General features: G+C 44.1%; 1 protein-coding gene across 1 annotated transcript in view; it reads right to left on the bottom strand.

Moving 5' to 3' along the window:
* T265_01420 (hypothetical protein) overlaps window positions 1–24,601 on the bottom strand; it is a gene marked incomplete at both ends in the record, with an annotated part of 49,662 nt that extends 25,061 nt beyond the window's left edge. Inside the window, 4 exon segments of the mRNA XM_009165446.1 lie at window positions 4,654–4,785; window positions 20,604–20,849; window positions 20,866–21,008; window positions 24,487–24,601. Coding sequence (XP_009163710.1) covers window positions 4,654–4,785; window positions 20,604–20,849; window positions 20,866–21,008; window positions 24,487–24,601 — 636 coding nt within the window.
* Between the last annotated feature and the right edge of the window lie 283 nt (window positions 24,602–24,884).

Genomic DNA, 24,884 nt, shown 5'->3' with positions numbered 1-24,884 from the left:
GAGTATGAAGGAGATCACGAAACGCTTGGGATGGGGACCGCGTAATCCTCACTGTGCCTGGTTGGAGAAACTACAAGATATGGCTGTCAACCGATGTCAGTGGCGTTCTTGTTGTCAGTTTCTATCCAGATTACCTGAGTGAATGTTTGGAGGTGTAGGCACCTCGAAATGATTGTGTTAAGCTAGCACTAAGTCCCTCCTCCATCCACCTTTATTCTTTTCTTTACAATAAGGTTTTCAAATAAGTCATGGTTGTACGGCAGTGAAGCATCGGTGTTGAACACTGATGTCATGCTGTCGATGATGACATTCCCTATAATAGAACATAGAAGGGAAACAAGTGTACCGAAAACAGTGGTCAGTGAGATGAAACCGAGTCTGGAGGCACATGATATGCAGACATACATGACTAATCCCAAACAAATCGAGAAACAAAATCTTCGCGGGGTTTCTGCATGTTAGTAATAAAGGTTGATTTTCCCATTAGTTACTCTTACAAACCGTTCAGTCGCGGTACCCTTTTGGTGTATAATTTCAAAATAATCTGAGGTAGTCACGATGGCTAACTCCGAACTTTCCGGTCGTGATTCAGCAACTTAACTCCTGGCTTTTACCAATTACCACCATTAGGTGTTCTCACAGCAGGGACCGATAAGCTGCCAACCATTTCGTAAATTTCATTGTTGTACGCGAACACACTGACTCAAATCACCTTCAAAATGACTGGGTTGGAAAACATCGTTCAATTTAATTCCTTTCCCCGTCATACGGAAACCGAGCTTTGGAGGCCTGCCACCAAATACAATAGTCTTGCCAAACAAAGACCACTCTTAGGGAAAGAGAAAAGTGGCCCTTCCTAGAGGGAACACTTTATTGAGCATGCAGAAAACCGATAATGTAGAGGTGAAAAAAATTTAATAGTCATACAACGATGCGTTGAATGTGTTGCATTCCTATTGTGGCTCTCCTTTAAAACACCCGCAAAATGACAGATAACTAAGAAAGATCTCTTCCATCATCTTAAAAAACTGACAACAGTAGACGTTGGGAAATCTCCTTAACAAGCTTACATACGTTAACCCGAATTGGGTCTGAAACCGTGCACGACCATATTCTTTTCACTGCTGTTGTGGCACTCTCTCCAGTCAGGGATGATTCCAGCGTGGATACTGCCTACCCCATTACGTTGAGTGTTTGACAGGTGATGGTACTGCTGTGCATGCTGTGGTATCATCAAGCGGCATTCCCGTCCAACCATCTTGGATATAGGGAGCTCCAATGATTGAAAACCAATCGAAGAGACGAGACGTCAAAATGCATCCCTTTGATTGTCATTTTGTCTCTTTGTTCCCAGAGGAGACCGACCAGCTTCGGCCGATCTTTTGAAACGGTCCGTCGGGAGAGAACGCATGCACCGGTGTTTCTGATCAACCTTTCCAAGTGGCATCCATTTTTACCATTTGTTTGTATGCAATTATCGCCCCTGATGATGACCTCCCCCCTATAACTCAAATTTTTTGCGCACTAAAAGAAAACCACGAGTGACAAACCAGAATATGATGTTTATTAATTCATTTGTCAGACAGTTTTCACTGACACCTTGAGTTTCGCGAACTAAAACGGACAGCCTACCCATAGACAGTCGCGCTGGCTGCGACTAGCGATATTGTAATCAAGCCATTAACAGCCCTCAAATGTGCACCCAGTCAACCACCTTTGTCAGGTATCCAAAAAACGGAACATGGTGATCTGAGTACGAAACCAACTATATAAATGAACGCACACACAAGCTTACAGGATTAGCCAGGTACAATGACTGCTAGCCAACGCATAAGCACACATAGGCAGTGTACGCAAAAACTAGAGTATCGAGCCAGGTCGACTTGCGTACACTGACAGATCAATAGATGACATCCGTGAATGAGCGTGTTGTGATAATCACTGATGTGGTCACCAAGGCAAACGGAAACCAGTTGGCCTGAGAGATCAGAGTAATTCTTGTTGAACACTGGGATCGCACGGTCATCAGACCGTTGGTTGAACTTCGTCCTGGTTACAGAATGTTCGATTGGTAAGTCTCAGAGATCGTCAGTTATCAAAAGATTCGGTCGGGTTCTGTAATTGTTCTAAGAAGTGATTGATTCCGTTTCCATAAGACATTCATTTTGACGTTATTGGCTTTCTAGGAAAACAGTGATTGTGACGTCTATCATTTTAGGAAACTTGATAAGCGACACTTAACTTAATAAGGCCTAGCTTGCCAGATTAAGGATACGAAGTGCACTCAGTAGCTCTTTCTTTTGATTTGTGCTTATCAAAACCAATGGAAACCCCAATCAATCGCACACGGATATAGATGGACGCCGTAAATGATTATGAAGACGATGGGGAGGAGTAAGAGTGAGCCCGTTCGTTCGCAGGACCGATTAAATGAACTGGTCAACAAAAATGAGCAACCCGGGTGAGTTGTTATGAACCAATTGATGAGTAACAGTCTAATTAAAGTCCCCTTAAAACAAAAGATGGGAATTAGTAAATTGTGTATATCACAGAACTACTTTTCCGTTCGCACATTTCAATACCGTAAAAGCAATAGCCACACAGTGAATATTCGACACGCAATGTTGAAAAGCTTTCGGCACCCCGGGCAGTTAGTTGTGCACAGAAACAGTCTTCACGAGAACTATTTGACACTGGACAGGTGGGGACTATCTGAGGCCAATGTCTGCGCGGTTTCCAAAAGTGTGGGAACAAAACGAAGCCATAAGGCTAACTGGGAAAGACAGTCAATAGAGACGTACTGGATTATATTCCACTGGGCATGAGATTTAGGAGCAGAAATCTGGGACGTACGACTAACCAAGATGGTCAGGAATCAAGTTGTTTATTATCATTACAGTCTCATTGAAACACGCTCGACAACGTAATGGTTGCCATCCACACCTAACTCTGGTAAAACTCGGAGACATCGTTAGAGAGGTCTCCGTTTCTCTGAACACGTGATCCGTGTGAACTGGAAATATAATTGATGAAGTTTATACAGATTTGAATTATTTTCTTGTGGATTTAAACGTGTCAGAATGATGGCGGAGAGGTAATTAAAGTAGCTTTATATAAGACACTGTTTGGTGAAGCCGGCTTATCGCCCCAGAATGGATGAAACTGGAGTGGTCTGGTGTCCAAAATCCAGACACCGGGAATAACTTGAGAGAAGTGGCGTTCCGTCCTTATTTAAAATAAGGAATAGTTTTGACCGGCCTTAAATAATCGCGCAGAGAACAACTGAGTGTCTACAGTTATCTAACCACGCGAATGAACGCAGCAAAGATATGCAATGTACTTCTCATAGCGGTTTTGGTGTGCACAAGTATCCCGGCTTCAGCAATAAAACAGCCGTTTCATATATCTAAATTGCCGACACCGACCATACACTGCCTTGAACAACATGCATATGGACTTGTGGGCTTGAAGTTAGGAAGAACGGAGCCAGCTGAGATTTGGCAAAAAATGCCCTATGCGATTTAGGAGCACTCTCCGACCCACAGGTGCGTAATGACTTCCGTAGAATACTCCGTCACTGATATGTCAACCGGAATGTACATATTCAAACAGCTGTTCAATATCGACGATTTGAGTTCTGAAGAAAACTCGATATCATTCCATAGATCAAACCCGAGACAAAATTGCACAAACAGAACACATTTAATGGACATTTTGGGTAGAGCCGGCGTTTGATTGCAGTGAATATCCCACCTGGACTTTTATCTCAATCCAGGCGAGAGTTAATGTTCGACTTCGTGAACGCGATTCACCCGTTGTAGAGGCGTCCGTTCATCGACTAAGTTACAAAAACCTTTTGCAACTCCGACGCGGGATACGTAATTGGCAGTGCGGAGAAGATATATGACCGGAGAAATCCATCAGTGTACCCAAAACAGGAGGGAAGAAGCGCAGTACAGAACAGTACGCTTCGTATTTTGTTTAAGGCGGGTATTTATAGTCCCGAAGCACAAAAATTCGTAGATTGATCGAGAAGAAAGGAGTGAGTAGAATGATGCAGTTCTACTATCACAGCTTTAATCACCATGTTTCCAAAAAAGGCCCTCCTCCGAATGAATGGTGAGTGCCGGGATGGTTATGCCGACGGAATATCATCAAATTACTTCAATTATTAGGCCGTACTGAAGTTTAGGTGGTCCCGTGACAAATCATCGTGGCCTGAAAAACTGGGGTCGAATTAGAAATATACCTCAAGAAAAGACAATACGACATTGCGTGAGGTTATACGACGGAGAAAAATCGACTAAGAACAGGTGCCCTGTAGCGTATCTACTAAGAGAGTCACGGCGATGGAGTAAGTAAATGGCTTAACTAAGCTTGACGTGACCGAACAATCGGTACAGAAAGCCCTTGATAATGGCATAGTGAGTTCACTGGGCCTGTGGACAATGCTCCACTATGCGTGTTCATCCTTATCATCAGGAATCTGAGACCCTGAGTACTACAAACGTTTCACTGACCCTATAAACTCCCATCTTGACATCACGCGAGTAGAAGCGAGATATCCTGACATGAAAAAGAATGGACGCGGGCGAAACACAAGCAAATACAGCTGAGAAAGCTTTCACCCTTTGTGAGCACACCGTGCCTTACCTCTTCTAGTATGTCGCGAAAGTCATCCTGCTCGTGGGCGGGTCGACAATGTCCACAGCAAAAGTTACAGCAACAACAGCAGCACAAACAGCAGCAACAACAAGAGAGGATGAACAGGGTACCCAGGCAGCACTGATAAGAAGGGAACAGAGAGAGAGAGAGGAAGGAAATGAAGCTATAGTAGGTGACGATGATTAAAGTTAACTGATGACCCATTAACGAACTTCGCCACAAAATTTAAACTGACAAAAGCAGTAGGAGGCTAAAAACGGTGATTAAGCCTCAAAGTGAAGTTTGAGAGCAAAGACAGGGCGATTGTCCGACGAGCCAACAGTAGAGATATGAAGTTTAAGCAAGCCAAGGTGAAATAGCATAACAATAACGGTTTAGGCTCATTCTGAATATTCAGATTGTGGTTTCTAGAAGACACACGGTGACCCGGTATGTGCCTGAACACCACCGTGTTCGTATTGTGTGCACTTTGACTTCCATTCAGAAACATGCATAGCAATGAAATTATTGGATTAACTGATACCACCAAACCAGGAGGTGAGCAATTCCAATTCCGAAAGAGTAATCAGGACTGGGTGTCGCCATTATGATTCGAAATCTAATTAGAAGGATGTTCAAAGTGCAGGCATCTTGAAATGCTTGTCATTTTGAAGCTAAGAACTCTTCTGGTTATACGCTCGTTTGTTACTCCAAGGTTTTCTTAAAGCCAATGTTGTATGCCGGTGAAACACCAGAGTTAACACGTGCTTTCTTTACAACGATGATGAGAATAATTCTCTTCAGTCCCAGTAGAGCGAGTCAGTCAAATCCGATCCTAGTGCTTTTTTCTACGAAAACTATACGGAATATCTCATTACGCAAAAAATGGGCATGTATGAGGAAGCACGAACTACAAGTGGAGACTTTTCATACAAAGTGGATAAAACAAAAGTAACAAAACAGGAACAAATAGTGACTACACAACGTGGGTTGGTCTTCGTTTGGTAGAAAACCAGAAATTCTACCAGACCACTGTAGGGTACCGAGACTGGCGGGGGTTAACCTATGTGCCCTCTACGAAAGAATTTTCCAAAAATATAGTGAAGAGATCGCTTGTATATCAGCATAGTCTCTTCGCAAAAGGAAATGATTGCTTTGTAATGTTTACACTCGATCTGCTTACTTGAAAACCAGAGCAACATTACTCATTCTAAAAGTGCGAAATATTCCATATTTTATCTACTTTTCTGTCGACCGGAACAGTCAAGTAACGCCGTCAGGCACAACTAACTGATGGAAGCGCACCTGATCCTCAGACTAACCATATTATTCAGACAGTTTGGGGGGTTCGAAAAAAGTGGAGTTCGGTTAAAAAGACTTATATGTGCAGAAGGATTAGTGTGGTGACTCAGAAAGCGATGAAGAGAGATCTATCGAAATAAACATCACTCGAATGAGGAATCTTGGGAGAGATTGAAAATGAAGGAAATGCATAAGTTCTCGCAGCCAACAACAGTTGTGGGTTGCCGTCAGCTGTGGATTGACAAATGGACAAAGGTAGTTCAGACGATTCTATAGCCCAGTGATTACACGATTAGAAATAAAGTTTATACTACCAGGTGAGGAAGACGATTAGAAGGCGGACAATGTGGGTCTTAGAGTGACAAGTACTGCTTGTGTATACCATGGCGTGTAAGCAGAGTCACTCTTGTGACCTGGAAATCCACCAACTGAGTTACCTCGTTGCTACAAAACTGATCCTCCGTTTTATATTGTTTGCTTCAGACAAATAACCCCCTTATGAGGTAACCACAATAAACTTTCGTATGCAACCAGTTGTGTCGACAGTCGTGCATACGCATTCATACACAAAACGGTTGTTCACGGACGAAAGCCGAATCTCAAGATGGATGAAGGGCTCAAATTCTTCAGAAAGCTTCAGTCAGTCAACCAGATATCGGTTTATGCATTATCCTTCAGCCGAGCGTGGCACCACTTGTGAAACGGCTAAGAATATGATGTTTTTCTAGGTTGTGTTAAAACATGATGCGAGTAGTTTGTCTGTAAGGTATCACCAAGCAGACTTATTCAGCCTAAACGTTCAACGCTAAATCGCACTTTCTTCAGACACAGTGTTCTCAAAGAAGTTTCGGTTTCCGTTCATATGACATAAGGCGGGGTAGGTCAAGCATACAACCAGGGATCATGGACCAAGTAAAGAAGGGTCCGCAACTATCGACCGGACACAAGTTCGTGAAATCAGCAGGTTAAACAGACACAGATGAACGAGTTGTAGATGGAAACGAAATGGAGCGCAAACGAGCAGTCATTCGTCCACGGAGTTGGAGTCTGATAAAGCACAATTACTGGATGAGTCACGTAGCAGCACAAACGACACCAGGATGTTCTCTCCGCGATGACGTAACATTGCGGCAGGACAGCTTTGTTCGGTGTAAGCTGATTAGTTGAAACTTGTTCGCTGTTACAGCATCAGTTGAGAACAATCGTTCGTGATTAGATTCTGTGGATGAGTGAACACTGTCACTCAGAGCAAAATATACATCAAAATATCGTCTAAATAACAAACGAAAACTGAACTAGTTTCAGCATCGTATTTAAAAACCTCAGCTGGGGCATTAAATTCTCTTCATTTATTGAAATCACATCTTTGTCTCATCAGCAGGAGGAGGACAGTCTAGAGGGACAAAACCCCAGAATATTTGAAAGCCAGGAAATAACGGGCAGGTATTGAAAACGGAGGTTAATAAATATCTTGGCGAGTAACCGATATGCACAATTTCATCAATTTCAACGGCAGCGACGAAGTGATATACCGAAAGGCCAAACATCATGAAAAATCTGCTGTCAGGTTTTCAACTAACAGAGGTTTGTTCAGCATCAGACATCAATCTATGTTCTTTGGTGGCTCGGTGATGCCAGTCAACAGAAACGTAAGACATAACAGCACGGTACGATAGGGTCTGGTGTCCGGTATCTACTTCATAAATCATGGGGGTTCATGCAAACGGGTTGCTCTACCGCTACTGATCGCAGGACACTAAGTCCACCATATGTGCAACCGTGGCAAACTACGGACTACCAGTAACGCACAGCTGCCCTCAGATTAGCGCTGTTGCTCAGACAAATTCTACCTCTCCAGGGAACCCCACAGACTCCAACAGCCTCCGGAAAACAGACCGAACTGTTAGCATCTGCCAGACTCATGCACGATTAACCTTAGTCACACAGACAGTATTATGACATGTTTTACCGCCTCCAGGTCTTTGGGCTAGGTTCATTTTTTCACTTGACAGTAGGGATATATCCATTGCTCCCGTATTTTGCATTGAAGAATTATGCACCTTACGAGACAGATCACACCCAGCGTAGCCAAGCCAGTGGCCGATATACTCCGGTGCGTCTACTCTAACTGGTAGTCGCGTCGAAGACTATATTCATTCCACAAGCCGAATAAAGCCGATGCCGGTTGATCGCTCTGCTTTCTTCAAACACTCTCGAGGCCGCATCAGATACGGCTGTTTGTCAGGCAAACCAACTGGTCACTCAGCATCACGAGTCGTGCTGACCTATTGAAGTTATACCCTCATGACCACAGTGATATAGAGTAAACGTGAAGCGATTCAATTTTTTCAGTGAATCGGTGAGTGTGAATAACTGACATCATCAATGCTGTACTACGCGAAGGCCTGGTCTTAGGGTGGTATCAGCAGTTGAGTCAGCTCGTCGGTGCCGGTCTGTATCAAATCCACTACCACGATATCAACCAAATCGAGAACAAGTGGGATGGGATTTTTTCATCTCGTTCCTCGATGGAAATTTATAGCGGATTCCCTAAAGAGGATAATTCGTTGGAATTGGACAAAAAGGTCCATTCAACAGGGGGGCGCCCATTTGGGAAACAAAATTTGGGGGCAGCGTAGTACGTGTTGCGGAACTTGCTTTTCAGAGAGGAATGTTCCCCTTTGGTGGATTTCCTCCAAGATGAGCGCCGCAGTAGAATTTTCAAGCTTATCGAAAATAATGCTCCTAGTGTCAGAAAACCAGTAGCAATCTTGGGCAGCTAAAATCCCTTTCTTTGGTCAAAGACAGCGGAACGTATTTAATACCTAAAAAGGATGACTGTCCTTCAGAGAGCCACAACGAGTGCCCTCCGACACCCACAGCTGGTATGTAATAATCTCGACAAGAATAATCCGGAAGGGGCCGAATACATCATCATCATCAACGACAGCATGACATCAGTGTTCAATATTGATGCTCCACTGCCGTACGCATACGTACTGTCGAATACGAACTTTTCTTATTGCGATCTTCTACAACGATCCTACGATTGGCACCGGTGTTGTAGTAGCCGGCTAAATGCGTTCCTCATGTGAACAGTTTGTGTGCATAGACGTAAGACACTACAGATTTGGTCGCTGAAAACTCATCGACAGTCCATGACCGGTTTCGTCCTCCTCGAGGCTCATCAGGCGGACACAGAAACCTTATGAGTAGTGCACTACGTCTATGCAATGCAGTGCGACATGTATTGCAAAGTGAAGCGGCTTCGTGCAGCACATCCAGTTGAAGAACATCATAAACGAGAGATTCAGTTGAGTCTCCCGTGAAAAACAAATTGGTATGCAAACTAGTGCGTGTCGAATTTCGTGCAATTTGGGTTCAAGCGGAACATGAGACTGACGGAAACTCGAGGACTTGACCTGTCTGATGAGCCCCAAGAAGGGCGAAACTGGCTATGAGTTGTTGAAGATCTTCCAGAAACCTTGACTTTCTCAGTCATTACGAACTGAATTATCGGAGTAGCGCGGTCCTTTTTTGGGTTGGGTAGCCTATGAAGTTATGACTGTCAGGAAGAAGCATAGTGTGGATTTTTCCGAAGAAACCGCCTATCTTCGTTTGTCCCTTGCGGGCGACTACTGCAGTTCTAAGTGCTGTCTAAATGTGTAAATCAGATAGAGCTCGAAATCTGACGTTGTGGTGAGTCACATTGACTTTGAAAAAGGCTACCCTACTTCACCAAATCCGGAAACAGCGGAAACACTGTGTGCGTGCTTGAGACTCAATTCTTTCTAGGTGTAAAGGGTGTACATATTTGGGCATTTTGCCGAGTTAAAACAATCAATAGCCGTTAAGGCTCGTCACGGAAATCTCTCTCACGGTCAGCGCCTTCGAGGACAAAAACCAAAACTCACGCTGACATAGCCCAGAGTGTTGGAAACTCACAGCCAGTAAAACGTATGATACTACAGAGAAACACTGACAGCTCTCCTTCTGACATCGCGTTCGTTGAAGGTTAACGGAAATTTACACAGATAAGTGGCGTGAAACTAGGCCGAGTTCAAACATTAGGAGTGATCAATAGCCTGCTACACATTAAATGTGTTAACGGCAAAAGGATGAATCACCGGTGAACCCAGTTAAGGAGACAATAAAAAAAACTACATCAGACCCTTCGGATGATTACCAGATACAATGCAGTGACGTTCCCTGGCAAAACCGAAAAGTGGGTCAATATCGCAATATTTCAGAGAAATACGTCAAACCTTGGCGTCAAGCTCAATAAGGTCGAAGGTTTCCATTCAAATAATATCGAGATCTAACAGTACAAGGTGAGTACAATGGTCATGAGAAGTAACAGTTAAGTTCACTTGTGTGCACAAGCGCAATATTGTGATCATAAATGTGATCTGCTCAGCACAGCAACAGAGAGTATGAATTGATCGATAGATGTTGAAGGGTACACAACAATTGTAGTCAGTCGCCCTGCTGAATTAGTATCATTAACTTTAGTAAATATTTATGTGGAACCCACTATTCTGGCCAAGAGAGTAACTCCACATCCACATGCCCACTGACGCAGCACAGTGCTTCGCCGCACAAAAATGCTTGGATGATTGGGCCCGAATGGTGGTAGACCATTTGTAGTCAAATCGCCCAGCTCAGCCAACAAATTCACGACAACCTAATTGATCCAAGTTACGAAAGTTCCAATGAAAAGTTTCACATGTTTAAATTGATGTCACCAAGCATTCACAGGCATTCAGTGTTTGAGGATGGGGTAGAAGTTGTTGCAGACGTTGACTCGCTATTCGAAACTCCGTCGTCAACTCACGCATGAGGCCAGATCGATCATACGGCTATCAGTTAGATACGGTGAAGTTGTGTGCAAGAACGCCGGTCCTATTATATTCACTGGTAAAAGTTGTCTCCACAGTGGACATGGAAAAGGTCTACACCCAAAACCTGAGGAAGATTTTCGATCCAATGGTGATCCACACCTACCGGACCAAACTTTTTGCTAAGTTTAAATCAACCTGGGAACAGTTAAAAACCACCAGTCAGCCGACTCAGACACGTGCCGTCAAAAAGAAAAGGAGAAAACGCACTGGATACCCACCAAATCTCTTGTGTTGGTTGACGCGTCTTGAAGTACCGACAAATGGTGCGAATGGCGGTAAAGATTTATCCTTGAAACGCAGCATCAAAAAGAACATAACGGCAGATTGTAAATATAGTGGTGATAATGTGCCTCGGAGACCTAAGTTTTTGTCGCAACCTGGAAGTTCGGGTTTAAAATTTGTAAGTGCTAGGCGACAAGATGTTCGGATTTCTACTCACAACTGGGACAATTTACACACCTAAGGAGGCGGCTACAGCTCTGAGTGCAACAGTTAAATTGGTTATCGACATCGTTACCAACGTACCATACATCATACGGTTAGCTATGGCCAGTTTTTGTGCAAGCCTCAAATGATGACACAGGTAACCGAGCTCAGCAATGGTGAGGATCTCTTTGACCTTGCTTTCGGTTGCAGGCTGCACTGTTAATATTGGGGTGGAGCCGCTCCCAAGTTGTCTGACATTGAATAAGTAGTGTGATAGCATAATGTGTACGAAATGGCCGGAAAGTATCATCAAAATCTCTCGACCAAACAGCTTCACAAAGGAGTTCCCCCAACTCGTCGTCCCTATTTTACATCTATCCTTGGTTTTACACAGGTTCGTCAAAGTGACATTCAAGTAATTCCTGGGATCGGTCCCTACGTATTTTATCAATTACTGACTAAAATCATCCTATATTATTCACCAGGACTGGATTTATGGTGAAAAAAATTAGTGATATGATTTTGTCCCAGAGTGTATAAGTACACCATCATAAACTTGTTGAATGGTCAACAGATGTCCCCTGGATCGCTATGTATACACCACTTAACCAACCACAAAACTAGAAAATTCATCGCGAACGTGAACTTCAATAGAGCAGTGAAAATAAGCGTTTTGTGATTGTCCGAAAAATGGGTTGTTGTGTTTTGTTTTTTATTCTAGGTTTGGGCCTCATTAGCCGCAATACGCATGGAACGCGTGATGTATGCCAACAGACATTGAGCGGTTGGGGGGGGGGACATTTTCTCATTGGTTCTGGAAGGAAATGGAAGGGAAGCCGCTCTCGCAACCATGCTGGCTTCTGCTGGGGGGGGGCATTGTAGTACGTGCAACGGTTTAGTCCCCGAGACGATAAGATGTTGGACCATAATTGAGTGTAGTGGGTTGAACATGGTATTCTCAGGGAACCGCTAAAATGTGCGTAGCACTAAGGGAAGCAGATATATGCTGATGAACGAATTCAAAAATAAAAATCTGATTGGAGGAGGAGCTTCAGGACTAATGATGATCATTTGACAGGCGCAAGAATGTTCGCTTCAACAAGCTGTTGATTTGTGCCGGCAATCGTTGAGACTTCTGGTGAAGAATTGTACAGCAAATTAGTGATTTGGTCGGAATTCACTATCTTCAAAAAATAACGAAACCTCGGTGCGGTTAGGCTCTTCCAAACCTATGATCTTTTATCCGGTTGGTAAGCTAGAATTGAGGCTGCATTTTCATCGCTTCCTAATAGCGCTGTCACAAGTCGACGTCATAAACTTAGCGAAAACTGCTGTCATGTATTTCAACTCGATGTGCGGGGGTGATTCGCAACGTTTCATGTACACATATTTATCTCGACAATATGGAAGAAACTTTATTCGTTCAACATGTGCCTATATTTTAGTCGGGTCCGTTTTGGCAAATCAGATCGATATAAAACTAGTCAAAAAAGCTGATACACTTTTAAATGAGCGAAGATGAAACTAAGTCTCTAATGATTTTGTGAAGAAGTTGGAGTCCTACACACGATCCAGGAGACATATACTCTCAAGGCAGAAATCCATGCGCCAATAAACGACCTCCAACGGTCACATACACTTTGTATTTAAAGAAAAATCACTGCATTTTGACCGGTTAAAAGCACTCGAAGATGCCAACCATCGATACGACGACGATCAGACATGCCTTTTTTCTTTCTTAGGCTTCCTTGGTCACCACTTCTACCGGTTAGTCTTGAGACTGCAGGTCAGGCGTCGTCTCACAGATCATATCACTGAATCGTATTGTCCTCCCTAGCCTCGGTCTTAGATATGGATCAGTGAAATTCAAAATGAATTAAATGTGTTTCTGTTGTGGCACTCGCGCTTTCAAACGCGAAATCTTCGGAATTTCGGTCATCAAACTAGCCTTTATTAGACCGACCGGTTGGTTTCGCTTTCGTAAGTTGTCTAGATAACTTCTGCTGATAAAATTCGTCAACGCCTGAATGATCAGTGTCGCAGTGGCGGTCTCGTCCTAGGTTACTGGGATACGAGCTGCAACATGGTCATGGAATACGGGCGCGAGGTCACATTGCACACATATTCCAGAATAGGTGACACTTGAATACAAGATCGCCATCTACTGCTAATTGTTAGGTGGTCAGTCTCAGTGTGGGCGCTCGCGTTTGTGCCTGCAATAAGTAATTGTTGGTCACTATACCGTTGTGGAAAGTGATTGCCATTGTCAGATCTGGGAAGGGTTGTCGAGTCGTCCGCCGAGACAGCTCTCATATCGGTTGGTTGTTGCGAATTTACCATTCGAATCATTGAACAGGATAGTGATATATGAAGAAGTCTTGGATTTTCTCCATAAAAAATGTCCTCAACAGTAACTGTTGCAGCAGGCCAGTCACAATGTAAAATCCAGTTAAAATATTTTTTGAGAGACAAATAGTATACTTTGCCAATGTATGACTCTAGCTCAGTATGAATATCCGTAGATATACAGACACCGGGAGCATTACATAACATGACGATAGTCGCTTGAGGACACAATGGTCAACTGGATCCTAGCCGCCATAGGAGAATGCTCAGAAGGAGGATTCTTGATGTCAAGCCCCGTCTTCAGGGCTTTTTACGAAAGCCTTCAGCTAACCCTCTCAATTAGTCAACTGAATTGCGGCCGAAATCATACAAACTGTCAGAAAAAGCTACAAGTATATGTTGCCCACCGAAGTGTTTCAAAGGGAATGTGAGAGGTAGCTAGGTTAGAATTAGGATACGTCTTGCGTAATAGGTTCTCCAGTGATAACTATAGGAATATGAATGGAAACATGCCTTATCCCAATTCACCATGAGGAATTTCCTATTTGCGGATGAGCTAGCGACACTGATATCTCGAAAATTGCCTGTCTAGCCTTGTTGATTATAGAGATCGGTCTGAACTACTGTCCACGTCACCAACGCGGTGGTGATTCAGACGAAAAAAATCGGTTTGGGGTTATGGATTCAAGTCGTGATCTGCTAACTAATTCAAGATCACCAGCCAGAAGGTAAGGATAACGATATCTGCCGTGACACATTCATGTCATTCACAATCGAGTGATTCTGAAGAAAGTACAGCAGCCCGGTAAAATTAAAGTGTGATATGGACGCCTAAGCCGAGAATGACTTGCTCAATAAATCGTTGAAAAATTGCGCCAGTAAGACCCAGTTTATGTGGTCTCAAATATAATTTCCAAGTAGCGCGAAAACGGAAATGGCTTCGATTGATACCCACATTGTATGCGAAAATTCCGGTTAGTTCATAGTGAAACTTTCATCGGGAGATTCAAAATCTTACACTTGCATAGGGCAGCTGTGCAGTTTTTGTTCAGCAGTACATGTCATAAAAATATAGACAGGCATCACAGAGAAGCCTGTTAGAACCGGTGCTGGTATACAAATGTACGGGCCATTTGAAACATAAACTCCAAGATACGACTTAAAAAAAACTGGTGGCATTTGAGTTAGTTGCCATCTGCAAGGATCACAATCATACAGTCAACAATTTTGACAACCGTAGTAGTCACGTAGAGCGACAGAATAGATTTTCCTGATGTGCCATTGGATAAATAACACGACGGATCTGATTATTATGACATCTTCAATAAAGCCGTCTCGACAGGCCAGCATTTGCACACTGTGGTATTGTCTCCATTGAGCGAAAACGGCCTCTAATGAGAACCCTATCCCGCAGACGTTACCATGTTGCCAAACCTGGCGATATTATGTAGTGCGATTGTCCAAAGCTATATTGGACTAAACGGTAAGGTAGAAATGCTGTAGCCCTCAGACTACACGTCGCACAATTCAACTGATCAGGAAAATGCGGTCACTTCATGGTCCGCCATTAAGTACCGTCTAGCAGCGGCGATCAAGGGTACCTAAAGGATACTAATGAAAACGTGCATCCAAACCCCAAAGAAAAAGCACCCAGTTGCTTTGTTTGCTAAATCCAAATCATTCCACCGATTTGATTGTACCTGTTGTTCTAGATACATTGGCAGAACCATCAGATACCTGAGGAAGCCAATAGGGGAACACGTAAGGGAGTGGCTTCCCACAGCAGAGTCGAGCTGTCCAAAATCCGCCATCACCAAACGTCTTTTACAAAGTGTTCATTTGCCGGATTATAGAAGGAAACTTCTCACCACCTAGGGAGCTGACACACCCTTTTCAATCATCCTTTGTGTGTACCAAAGCAATCACTAACGTATCTTATTGCGTGGTTCAATCAGGCCGGTATCGCCAACGGCAGCAGTGATTTATCTGTAACTTCTATCATCGTGACGGCACGCTCGACATGCACTTTACCGGCCCACATGAGTGATGTTACATACTCTGCTTTTGTTGCACTAAATAATCTGGCAGGGAAATCAAACACCACAGGTGATATGACCTTGAGAAGCTTTACATCACTGATGATGTGAGGTTTAGTAATTTTCAGCAGAGGTTTCATAATGTCAGGGAAGCCAGTCTATGCCGAAAAACCGGGAAGCGCTGTACAGTTGTTTCATCCTTGTTGAGAATCGTCAGCGGTGCGCGTCTCGTGAAACCCAGAGAGTTTCCAACTCGCGACCTTCCGCCCATTAGTTAAACAATTTATATGACTGTTCAGTCATGGGCAACTGTTGAGCTGCGAATGAAATACCTGTTCATTGAATCCAGACGGAATCTTCTTCGTATGATATTCTTTTATTTGCGCACCATAATAGGTAGTTGGAGTAGCTAAGCAGCCAAACAGTAGGCTAGAAGTTTACCTGGTTGGGCCTGGCTCTTTTGCGCTAGTTGTAATTGTATGCATCAAAAGATTTTTCAGAGAAGATTGGCATTCACATAACAACAGATGCATGTGGGGCGCCCGTATATTGATTGTCACCTCATCGCGTAATGGCTGTTGCGTTTCACACCTGTTCACAAAGCTGGTGTGTCGGGTACACGGTTCTGCACTTCTGTGAACCGCTAAGTGCTTGCCAGAGCACAGCAGATACACAAGCCCCCTTGATCCGGTGATTCGTAGCTTTCAGCTAAGTAGCAATCGAACTGGCCAAGGGTCAACCCATCCAGTTCCAATCCGAGGTGAGACTGGCTCAGAGAACGGCTGACTATATAATATGTTGCATCAGAACGGGATAGCCAAGTGTCACGTGAGCTAGGAGTCAACTTGTCCGTATATACCTGGTTCGTCACTATCTCATCTGGTTACCGCCCCACAGACTGTTTCTCAAAAGTAGGTTTTGACGTTGTATAGAGGTAATACGCTAATCACAAGGTTGCTGCGAACTATCCGACAACTGACGATCGATTCCGCCCTTCTTGGGGCCCATCAGGTAGGCTCTACTCCCGAATTTCCATCAACCGTTTCACTTGAACCGCAATTGGATGGAGTCCGCCAGATACTCTCATATGTATACGAATTTGATTTTGACGGGAGGCTCAACTGAATCCAGATGAACCTCTCGTTTTATAAAACGGTGGCCTCGTGCAGCCCATTCAGATGAAGGATACGATCATGAAACGAGAGGTCAACCTAGATTCAGTCATTTACACACCAACCATTCGTCACCTGAGTGAACTGACTGCACAGCCGCTAAAGGAAGCCTGTCGTTCATGCTTTAAGGCACACATCAAGAATGGGATAACATACGTGAGGTCAGAGGCTTATCATCGTTTTAGTCTAGTAAAACTTTATTAGGGGACGGATAACACTGCTGAAGCAATTCATCATCATCATTGTCAGCTGTAATAACCGCGTACTTGCCGTACAGTGGTTGTAGCTGTCAGTTTGGTTCACCGCTGATTTGGGGAGGTGGGGTAGGTAGCTGCACATTAGAGGCGGGGGCTGATTGGTGCGTAAATATAGCACTGTCACTGGACTGTCAAGTTGGGGGTTGGGAAGGGGATATGAATTGAAGGCAACAGCTTGGATGCACGAGCGCCATTGAGAGCGCGAGTAAGCCATATCTGACAATGTTTCTAACCATTGATGTGGCCCGCCTCGGGGTCCCCATCCAGGAAGATAGCAACGATCAGCGCAGCTGGGTTTACTGGTTATAGCTTTTATACTTCGCTGCCAAGTCATTTTTTGAAGCAATTGTAAAAAGAGTAACTCCCATTGATACACAAGTTACCGAATAGCAACTATGGATTTGGTCAAATGAGCAAATAAACAGCAAGCATGAGCCAGGAGAACTAGGATGTCATAGTTCATGGGCACAAGCGCTGTAGTGTGTAATGCAGCGAGCTGTGGGTAGATAGTAACATTTCTGCAGGGTACTCAGCACGATAACGTGCAACAGAGCCCCAAGCAAGAAACAGCTGATTTCATTTGCATGAATACAAATTTACAAACATCGTTGAAGGTATAACCAGTGCAGGAAATCGGTACACTTAATGGAAGCAATATGTTGAGATAAAAAGCCATTATCTGAGAAGTCAGGAAAAACGTTGGGGAGAGATAATTCAATGGTTAAAGCGCGAATTTACTGATCGGAATGCCCAACCGACCTTTGTCTCTTAACTTCCCTTATCTAGGCTCTGGCAACCTGGGAGTATCCCAGTCCCCATGCTACCTTCAAATGGTATGGCAGCTAGGCACCAAAAGTGTGCTACAGCTAAATGATTTTTACAGGAAATCTTACAATGGCCAGAAATACCCTATTCCTACCACCTTTTGGGTGTGATTAGGTCACCGTTCTCCTTTTGCTTACCTATAAGAAAGCTTCCGGTAGCTGACTCTCTTATCGGCTGCAAGTACGCAGACGATGTTGCCGTTGATTGTTAAATCACACATCATGTGAAGTCAATTCTCCCTCAAAATGGCGTAGTTGAGCTAAGGCATTGCTTCCTTAATTTGAAAATACCAGTATCTCGATGTAGCCTTTTGACTTATGATGGACAAGCATTATGACATCCTGCACCAAAGTGTTCAGTCATTTTTATCGATCAGTTCGCTTTCAAATGGCATCAATTAAATACGTAGGTATTTCTCCGTGCCACAACCTATCCTTGACCGAACAGGCTGAATATGCGCTATTTAAAAAAGTTGACTGTAAGAATTGGGAATTTTCAACTGAGATTTTGTCCTGTAAGTGAAAAGCAATGTGCGTTGAAAAGCCGAGAAGCATTGTATAGCTGTTTCATCCTAATTAGGGATCCGTGTATCTCACGGAACTCCAGGGTTTTTCGAACCGCCTAGTAGTTTGAACACAACCGTCCGGCTAGAATAGGCTGATTAGCAGTGTGAGTAGCTGGGAGATTCTATAGATGTTGTGGGCTAACCAGAGACCTGCTGGTTGGCATCATCATCATTGTCAGCTGTAATAACCGCGTACTTGCCGTACAGTGGTTGTAGCTGTCAGTTTGGTTCACCGCTGATTTGGGGAGGTGGGGTAGGTAGCTGCACATTAGAGGCGGGGGCTGATTGGTGCGTAAATATAGCACTGTCACTGGACTGTCAAGTTGGGGGTTGGGAAGGGGATATGAATTGAAGGCAACAGCTTGGATGCACGAGCGCCATTGAGAGCGCGAGTAAGCCATATCTGACAATGTTTCTAACCATTGATGTGGCCCGCCTCGGGGTCCCCATCCAGGAAGATAGCAACGATCAGCGCAGCTGGGTTTACTGGTTATAGCTTTTATACTTCGCTGCCAAGTCATTTTTTGAAGCAATTGTAAAAAGAGTAACTCCCATTGATACACAAGTTACCGAATAGCAACTATGGATTTGGTCAAATGAGCAAATAAACAGCAAGCATGAGCCAGGAGAACTAGGATGTCATAGTTCATGGGCACAAGCGCTGTAGTGTGTAATGCAGCGAGCTGTGGGTAGATAGTAACATTTCTGCAGGGTACTCAGCACGATAACGTGCAACAGAGCCCCAAGCAAGAAACAGCTGATTTCATTTGCATGAATACAAATTTACAAACATCGTTGAAGGTATAACCAGTGCAGGAAATCGGTACACTTAATGGAAGCAATATGTTGAGATAAAAAGCCATTATCTGAGAAGTCAGGAAAAACGTTGGGGAGAGATAATTCAATGGTTAAAGCGCGAATTTACTGATCGGAATGCCCAACCGACCTTTGTCTCTTAACTTCCCTTATCTAGGCTCTGGCAACCTGGGAGTATCCCAGTCCCCATGCTACCTTCAAATGGTATGGCAGCTAGGCACCAAAAGTGTGCTACAGCTAAATGATTTTTACAGGAAATCTTACAATGGCCAGAAATACCCTATTCCTACCACCTTTTGGGTGTGATTAGGTCACCGTTCTCCTTTTGCTTACCTATAAGAAAGCTTCCGGTAGCTGACTCTCTTATCGGCTGCAAGTACGCAGACGATGTTGCCGTTGATTGTTAAATCACACATCATGTGAAGTCAATTCTCCCTCAAAATGGCGTAGTTGAGCTAAGGCATTGCTTCCTTAATTTGAAAATACCAGTATCTCGATGTAGCCTTTTGACTTATGATGGACAAGCATTATGACATCCTGCACCAAAGTGTTCAGTCATTTTTATCGATCAGTTCGCTTTCAAATGGCATCAATTAAATACGTAGGTATTTCTCCGTGCCACAACCTATCCTTGACCGAACAGGCTGAATATGCGCTATTTAAAAAAGTTGACTGTAAGAATTGGGAATTTTCAACTGAGATTTTGGTAAGTAAGTGAAAAGCAATGTGCGTTGAAAAGCCGAGAAGCATTGTATAGCTGTTTCATCCTAATTAGGGATCCGTGTATCTCACCTCCAGGGTTCCGAGAAGCATTGTATAGCTGTTTCATCCTAATTAGGGATCCGTGTATCTCACGGAACTCCAGGGTTTTTCGAACCGCCTAGTAGTTTGAACACAACCGTCCGGCTAGAATAGGCTGATTAGCAGTGTGAGTAGCTGGGAGATTCTATAGATGTTGTGGGCTAACCAGAGACCTGCTGGTTGGTTCCTTCGTATACAAACACTTTAATTCATTAAACACATTAAAGGTCTTATGGAAGTTTCGTCAAACGTTAAGCACTCCCTACACAGGGATCACTCGAAAAGAATGCTGACATCAAGTAAGTGATTACAATTCAACCATCTACCAGGTGGTATATAAACTTATGGAACAGGTATTGTCCACACATTTACTCGCCCCCGAGAAACTTGCCTATTCCTTTCCAATATTTTCATTTAAGATTGTATTATTGTGACACCAAAACCTCTTTTTATAGGTGCACGAAGCTTTCCACGACTCATCTAACAGTCTCTGAAAGAGAATAGTTACTTACCTTCAGACATGGATTTTGAAGGGCAAAGTAGGCTCGCATCGTATCCTCATCCACTTGTTCGGCAAGATAAATACCGAAAGAACCATACTGATCGTAGATTCGACGCTTCGTTGGATCACTCAAAACGGCGTGGGCTCGGTTGATCTCTTTGAACTGACATAATGGAAGAAAAAAGTAGAATCGTCTTACTTTCTCGCTGGCATTCGGGTCGTCGGGATTTTTATCTGGATGGAACCGAAGGGCGAGCTGTGGAAAAATGAACCTGTTTATGTGAGAACTTGGTTACCCTCCGATAGGCACGTTTGATATCAGCAGGTGTGGCCTCCTTCTCCACTTCCAACACAGCGTAAAAGTCGACATTTTCTCTGCGTAAAATGTTACCCTTTGTCCAGCCATCGAAAACGACTTACGAATGTCTTCGACCATCAGATGCCTCTCCGCCAACGGAGGACCTTGGTGCCATAGACTATATACCAAAACCTCCGAGTCCTTGAATGAGTCAGCTAACGGCTGGTGGTAGAGCAGGCTGAAAAGAAAAGTGATAAACTCACTGAACATCATTTGAAATAAATCATTACTGACCGGTTGAATTTATCCATCAAGACACTGCATTCTCTACTCGATGCAAATAAATTGCCGATGGGTCAAACTGGATGCCACCTATTGACGGCAAGACATTTCGAATTGGAGATAGAGGTAGTGCTTCCACAATACCACAGTGACATCAAAGCCTGAGACCAAAGTAACTCGACTTACAATGAATCAAAACAGCAACGGAACACAAATTCCAAATGAACCAATCAAGTGACATGCAATCAGTCATGTTGAAGGGATCAGGTAGTCTTTGGGGAATACATAAGCACAAGTAGACTTGGAGGAAGTCCGGACCCAGCAAGGCAATAACGAGAACTACCAGTATGGTGACGACTTCCAGAATGCATGAACAGGTCAGCTGTCAACCCAGCTTGAAGTGAACTCTCTGATGACCTTTCCTATTCATTTACAACCTTAAGGATGGTTCAGAATTAGAGTGGACTGGTGGCAAGCGCCCCAGTGGCAGGTAGAATGGAGAACATATGGCAAGAATGGGTAAACCCACTGGCAGTCTCAAATAAAGACCAGAAATAAGTCCTCATTTCCCGCCCGGGAGTGAGACCGGTTCTTAATTTCTGACAGTTTGATCTGCAAAGTTGCGTTGTTACGAGGTTCTTTGTCACCTTTGGCTTCCTGTCGACTTCTAGTTTGAGTTGGGGAGATTTTCACGAAGAGCTAAGTTGTAATCCACATCAAGTTCCCGAACTAACTTGGTACAAACCCTTCAAGAAATCATTTTCCGTTTGCACGCAACTATTTTTCATCAGCTGTCACCCAGGTGTTCACGCATGTCCCTTAAAAATGAGATTGCACTACTCCTGGTTCATTAACCTTCCAAGGTCGACTCCTTGTGCAACGTTTTGTTTTTCCTCTGTGAAAACTTTCGTGGTGTGTGGTAATATTGTCATACTGAATCCCGGGAACTGGCCGAAATTGTCCTCTTTAGATGGATAAACTCCTTTTGACTGCTGAGAGTTCTCAACTGAGAGGACTCAACAAGGTTGTTGCGTCTTGCTGAACGGTTGTGCAACTCTGTGTCGGTCCTCGACTTCCTGCTCCATCACGGTATACTCAAAGGCACGACAGCTTCAGAGAGCCCTTTATGCAGACGGAGGAAGACTATTACAACTGTATCTATAGGGTCATCGCATAGCACAAGGTTGTGCTAGAATCTCCAGAGATGACAGGAAGCGTCGAGCTAAAGATGCTCGGTCTAGATTGGCTGACATTCTGACCAATCAGGGCATAACTTCGGTTAGTGTAGCCCGCACTTGACACATCTGTCCAAATGACGTGACGTTCGGTTGATAGGGTCGACTGGCCTCCAAACAACGGTATTCAGGATGGTTTGCTTTATTGTTCGGCCAACTTCGAACGTCCCTAAAGTCGTTTTATTGTTCCACACAGGCACGAAAACCCACACGTATTGAGTGATACTGGCTCCCGTGGTAAAGTCCCGGTCAGGTTAGTCCACCTAATCTTTACATTCACCTTTTTCATAGCCGTTAGCATCAGCTTCAAGTCGAACTAGTGAACCTGTGGAAAAGTACAGATCTACTGACAAACTGCGGTTGTCGTCAGATTTCATACATGGCACTGAACAAACACGGTCAATTCTTGTTTGGGGTGGGGTAACCACTATCCTTGATTATTCACCTTTACAGAGGGTCACTAGGAAATATGCACGTTAAAACGATGTCCTTTGTAACCTCTCACAACACTGCATAGCGTTTTTGAACCAAATCCTTGGGAGAGAACGGGTTCGAGACAGCTCAGTGGATGTGGTGCAAAGGTACTGACCGCAATGTATGTGGCTCGAACCCAACCACAGTTTGGCCAACCTGGTAGTATTCCGGTCCTTGTCCTTCCTTCGGGTGGCACGCGATTTGGCGACGAAAGTGTGTTACAGCTGAATGATTACTAGTATTGTTATTAGAAATAAACCAAACTTAACGCTATCGTGGCGGTTGGGCTTCAAAGTCAAAATGGCTAGGAATCAGTCCCTCAAGATTAAATTACAAGCGGAAGGTCAACGCCCAATGAAGAACAGCTTGAAATGGTATTGCGAGGCAGCCAGGAGGTGAAGTCTCGCTGTCCTCTGGGATAAGAGCGTGAAGGCAGGAAAGTGTTTCTTTCAGATGACCAACACGGGGTCAGCGATGTTGCCTTTCCGCGATGTAGGATGGTTTAGAAAAGATCGGCGCTAAACAACGCACACTCTGGTCGCCCAAAGGTTGCCCGCGATAACCTGCACAATACCGTTGAAATACTTTTAAAGCTAAGGTATGATGCTGCTAACTTATGCGGATAGCTCCATTAGGAGTCAGACAATTATGCCTTACTACGGACTCGGGCCAGGCCAGGCCAGGCTCATATCGCCAAGTGGATGAAAAACTAATGGGCCATTGCCTCCGGGAAGGGTTCCTTATGAAAACCAACAGCTCTCTTATGCGGATAGCTCCATTAGGAGTCAGACAATTATGCCTTACTACGGACTCGGGCCAGGCCAGGCCAGGCTCATATCGCCAAGTGGATGAAAAACTAATGGGCCATTGCCTCCGGGAAGGGTTCCTTATGAAAACCCTAACAACAGCTCTCCCGAGTCTCAAACCTTTGAGTCGGAGAACATAAGAGGGGTCACAGAATAAAGCCCAACCTTCTTCCACTACATTGTGGATTAGGCTTTTGAGCCAATGGCTCAAAGTGGAGTGACTCAAACAAACTTTTGTGGCCTGGGTAAGTACCACTCATTCTTAGAGCTCATCATTCACTAGCCCTCAACCCTCAACCATTCCCAACCATCAAACGGTGTAGTGCGTCCAACGCAACCGTCAGACTCTTAGTCGTTTACCTTGGCTGAACCATCATCCAGCAAAATAAACCCAAATAATTCCATACTGAGCTCCGGAAATCTGATCCACATTGTAGCCTTAAATGTCCATAACATTCGCTCACACTGGGAAGAAGTCATTTCTTGTTGAAATCTTGCTTTCCATCTCTGTCGATGTATGTTATCTCTGGAAGACGCATGCAAGACCCCCGTTTGGTCGTGCACCGCAAACTGCTTAGGACGCGCTCAGATGATCCACATTTCGCCTCTCAGCATCGCCCCGACAGACTGCTGTTCATAACCTCATCATCAAGGAGAACACATCAGTGTTCCATATTGATGCTTCACTGCCGCACAACCATAATTTCCTTGAAGGCACTATAGTGAAGTGAAATAATAAGAGTTGATGGAAAACAAACCTAATGTTAACCTACTACAACCATTCCGAGGTACACATACCTCCAAACACACATTCAAACAATCTGAATAGAAACGACAGCAGGNAATGCCACTGGCATCGATCAACAGCAATATCTTGCGTCCCCATCAAACGGGCCCCATAGGGATTACCCATTCCCCACTCTAGAAGGCGAGTAGCACCGACAGCACCCAAACTTTTCGCAATCTTTCACACCCATCTACCAAATCACGGATTGGCCATTTCTCTGCTTCTACCACTCTGAATTGGGCACGGAAAACAGTATTGTTTTCAGCAAACGATGGTTCGGAGTATGCAATACATGGACCAACCAACGTAGCTTCTTGTGCTGAATACATTCTTCGACGGAAACTCCTCTTGTTCAGACCGAGTACTCGTTTTCCAATCGCCTCGTTGCGGATTCACCAACACCAGGTAC

The sequence above is a fragment of the Opisthorchis viverrini genome, assembly GCF_000715545.1.
Source record: "Opisthorchis viverrini unplaced genomic scaffold opera_v5_15, whole genome shotgun sequence".
Classification (NCBI taxonomy): Eukaryota; Metazoa; Platyhelminthes; class Trematoda; order Opisthorchiida; family Opisthorchiidae; genus Opisthorchis; species Opisthorchis viverrini.
This window is presented reverse-complemented; position numbering and strand designations above follow the sequence as displayed.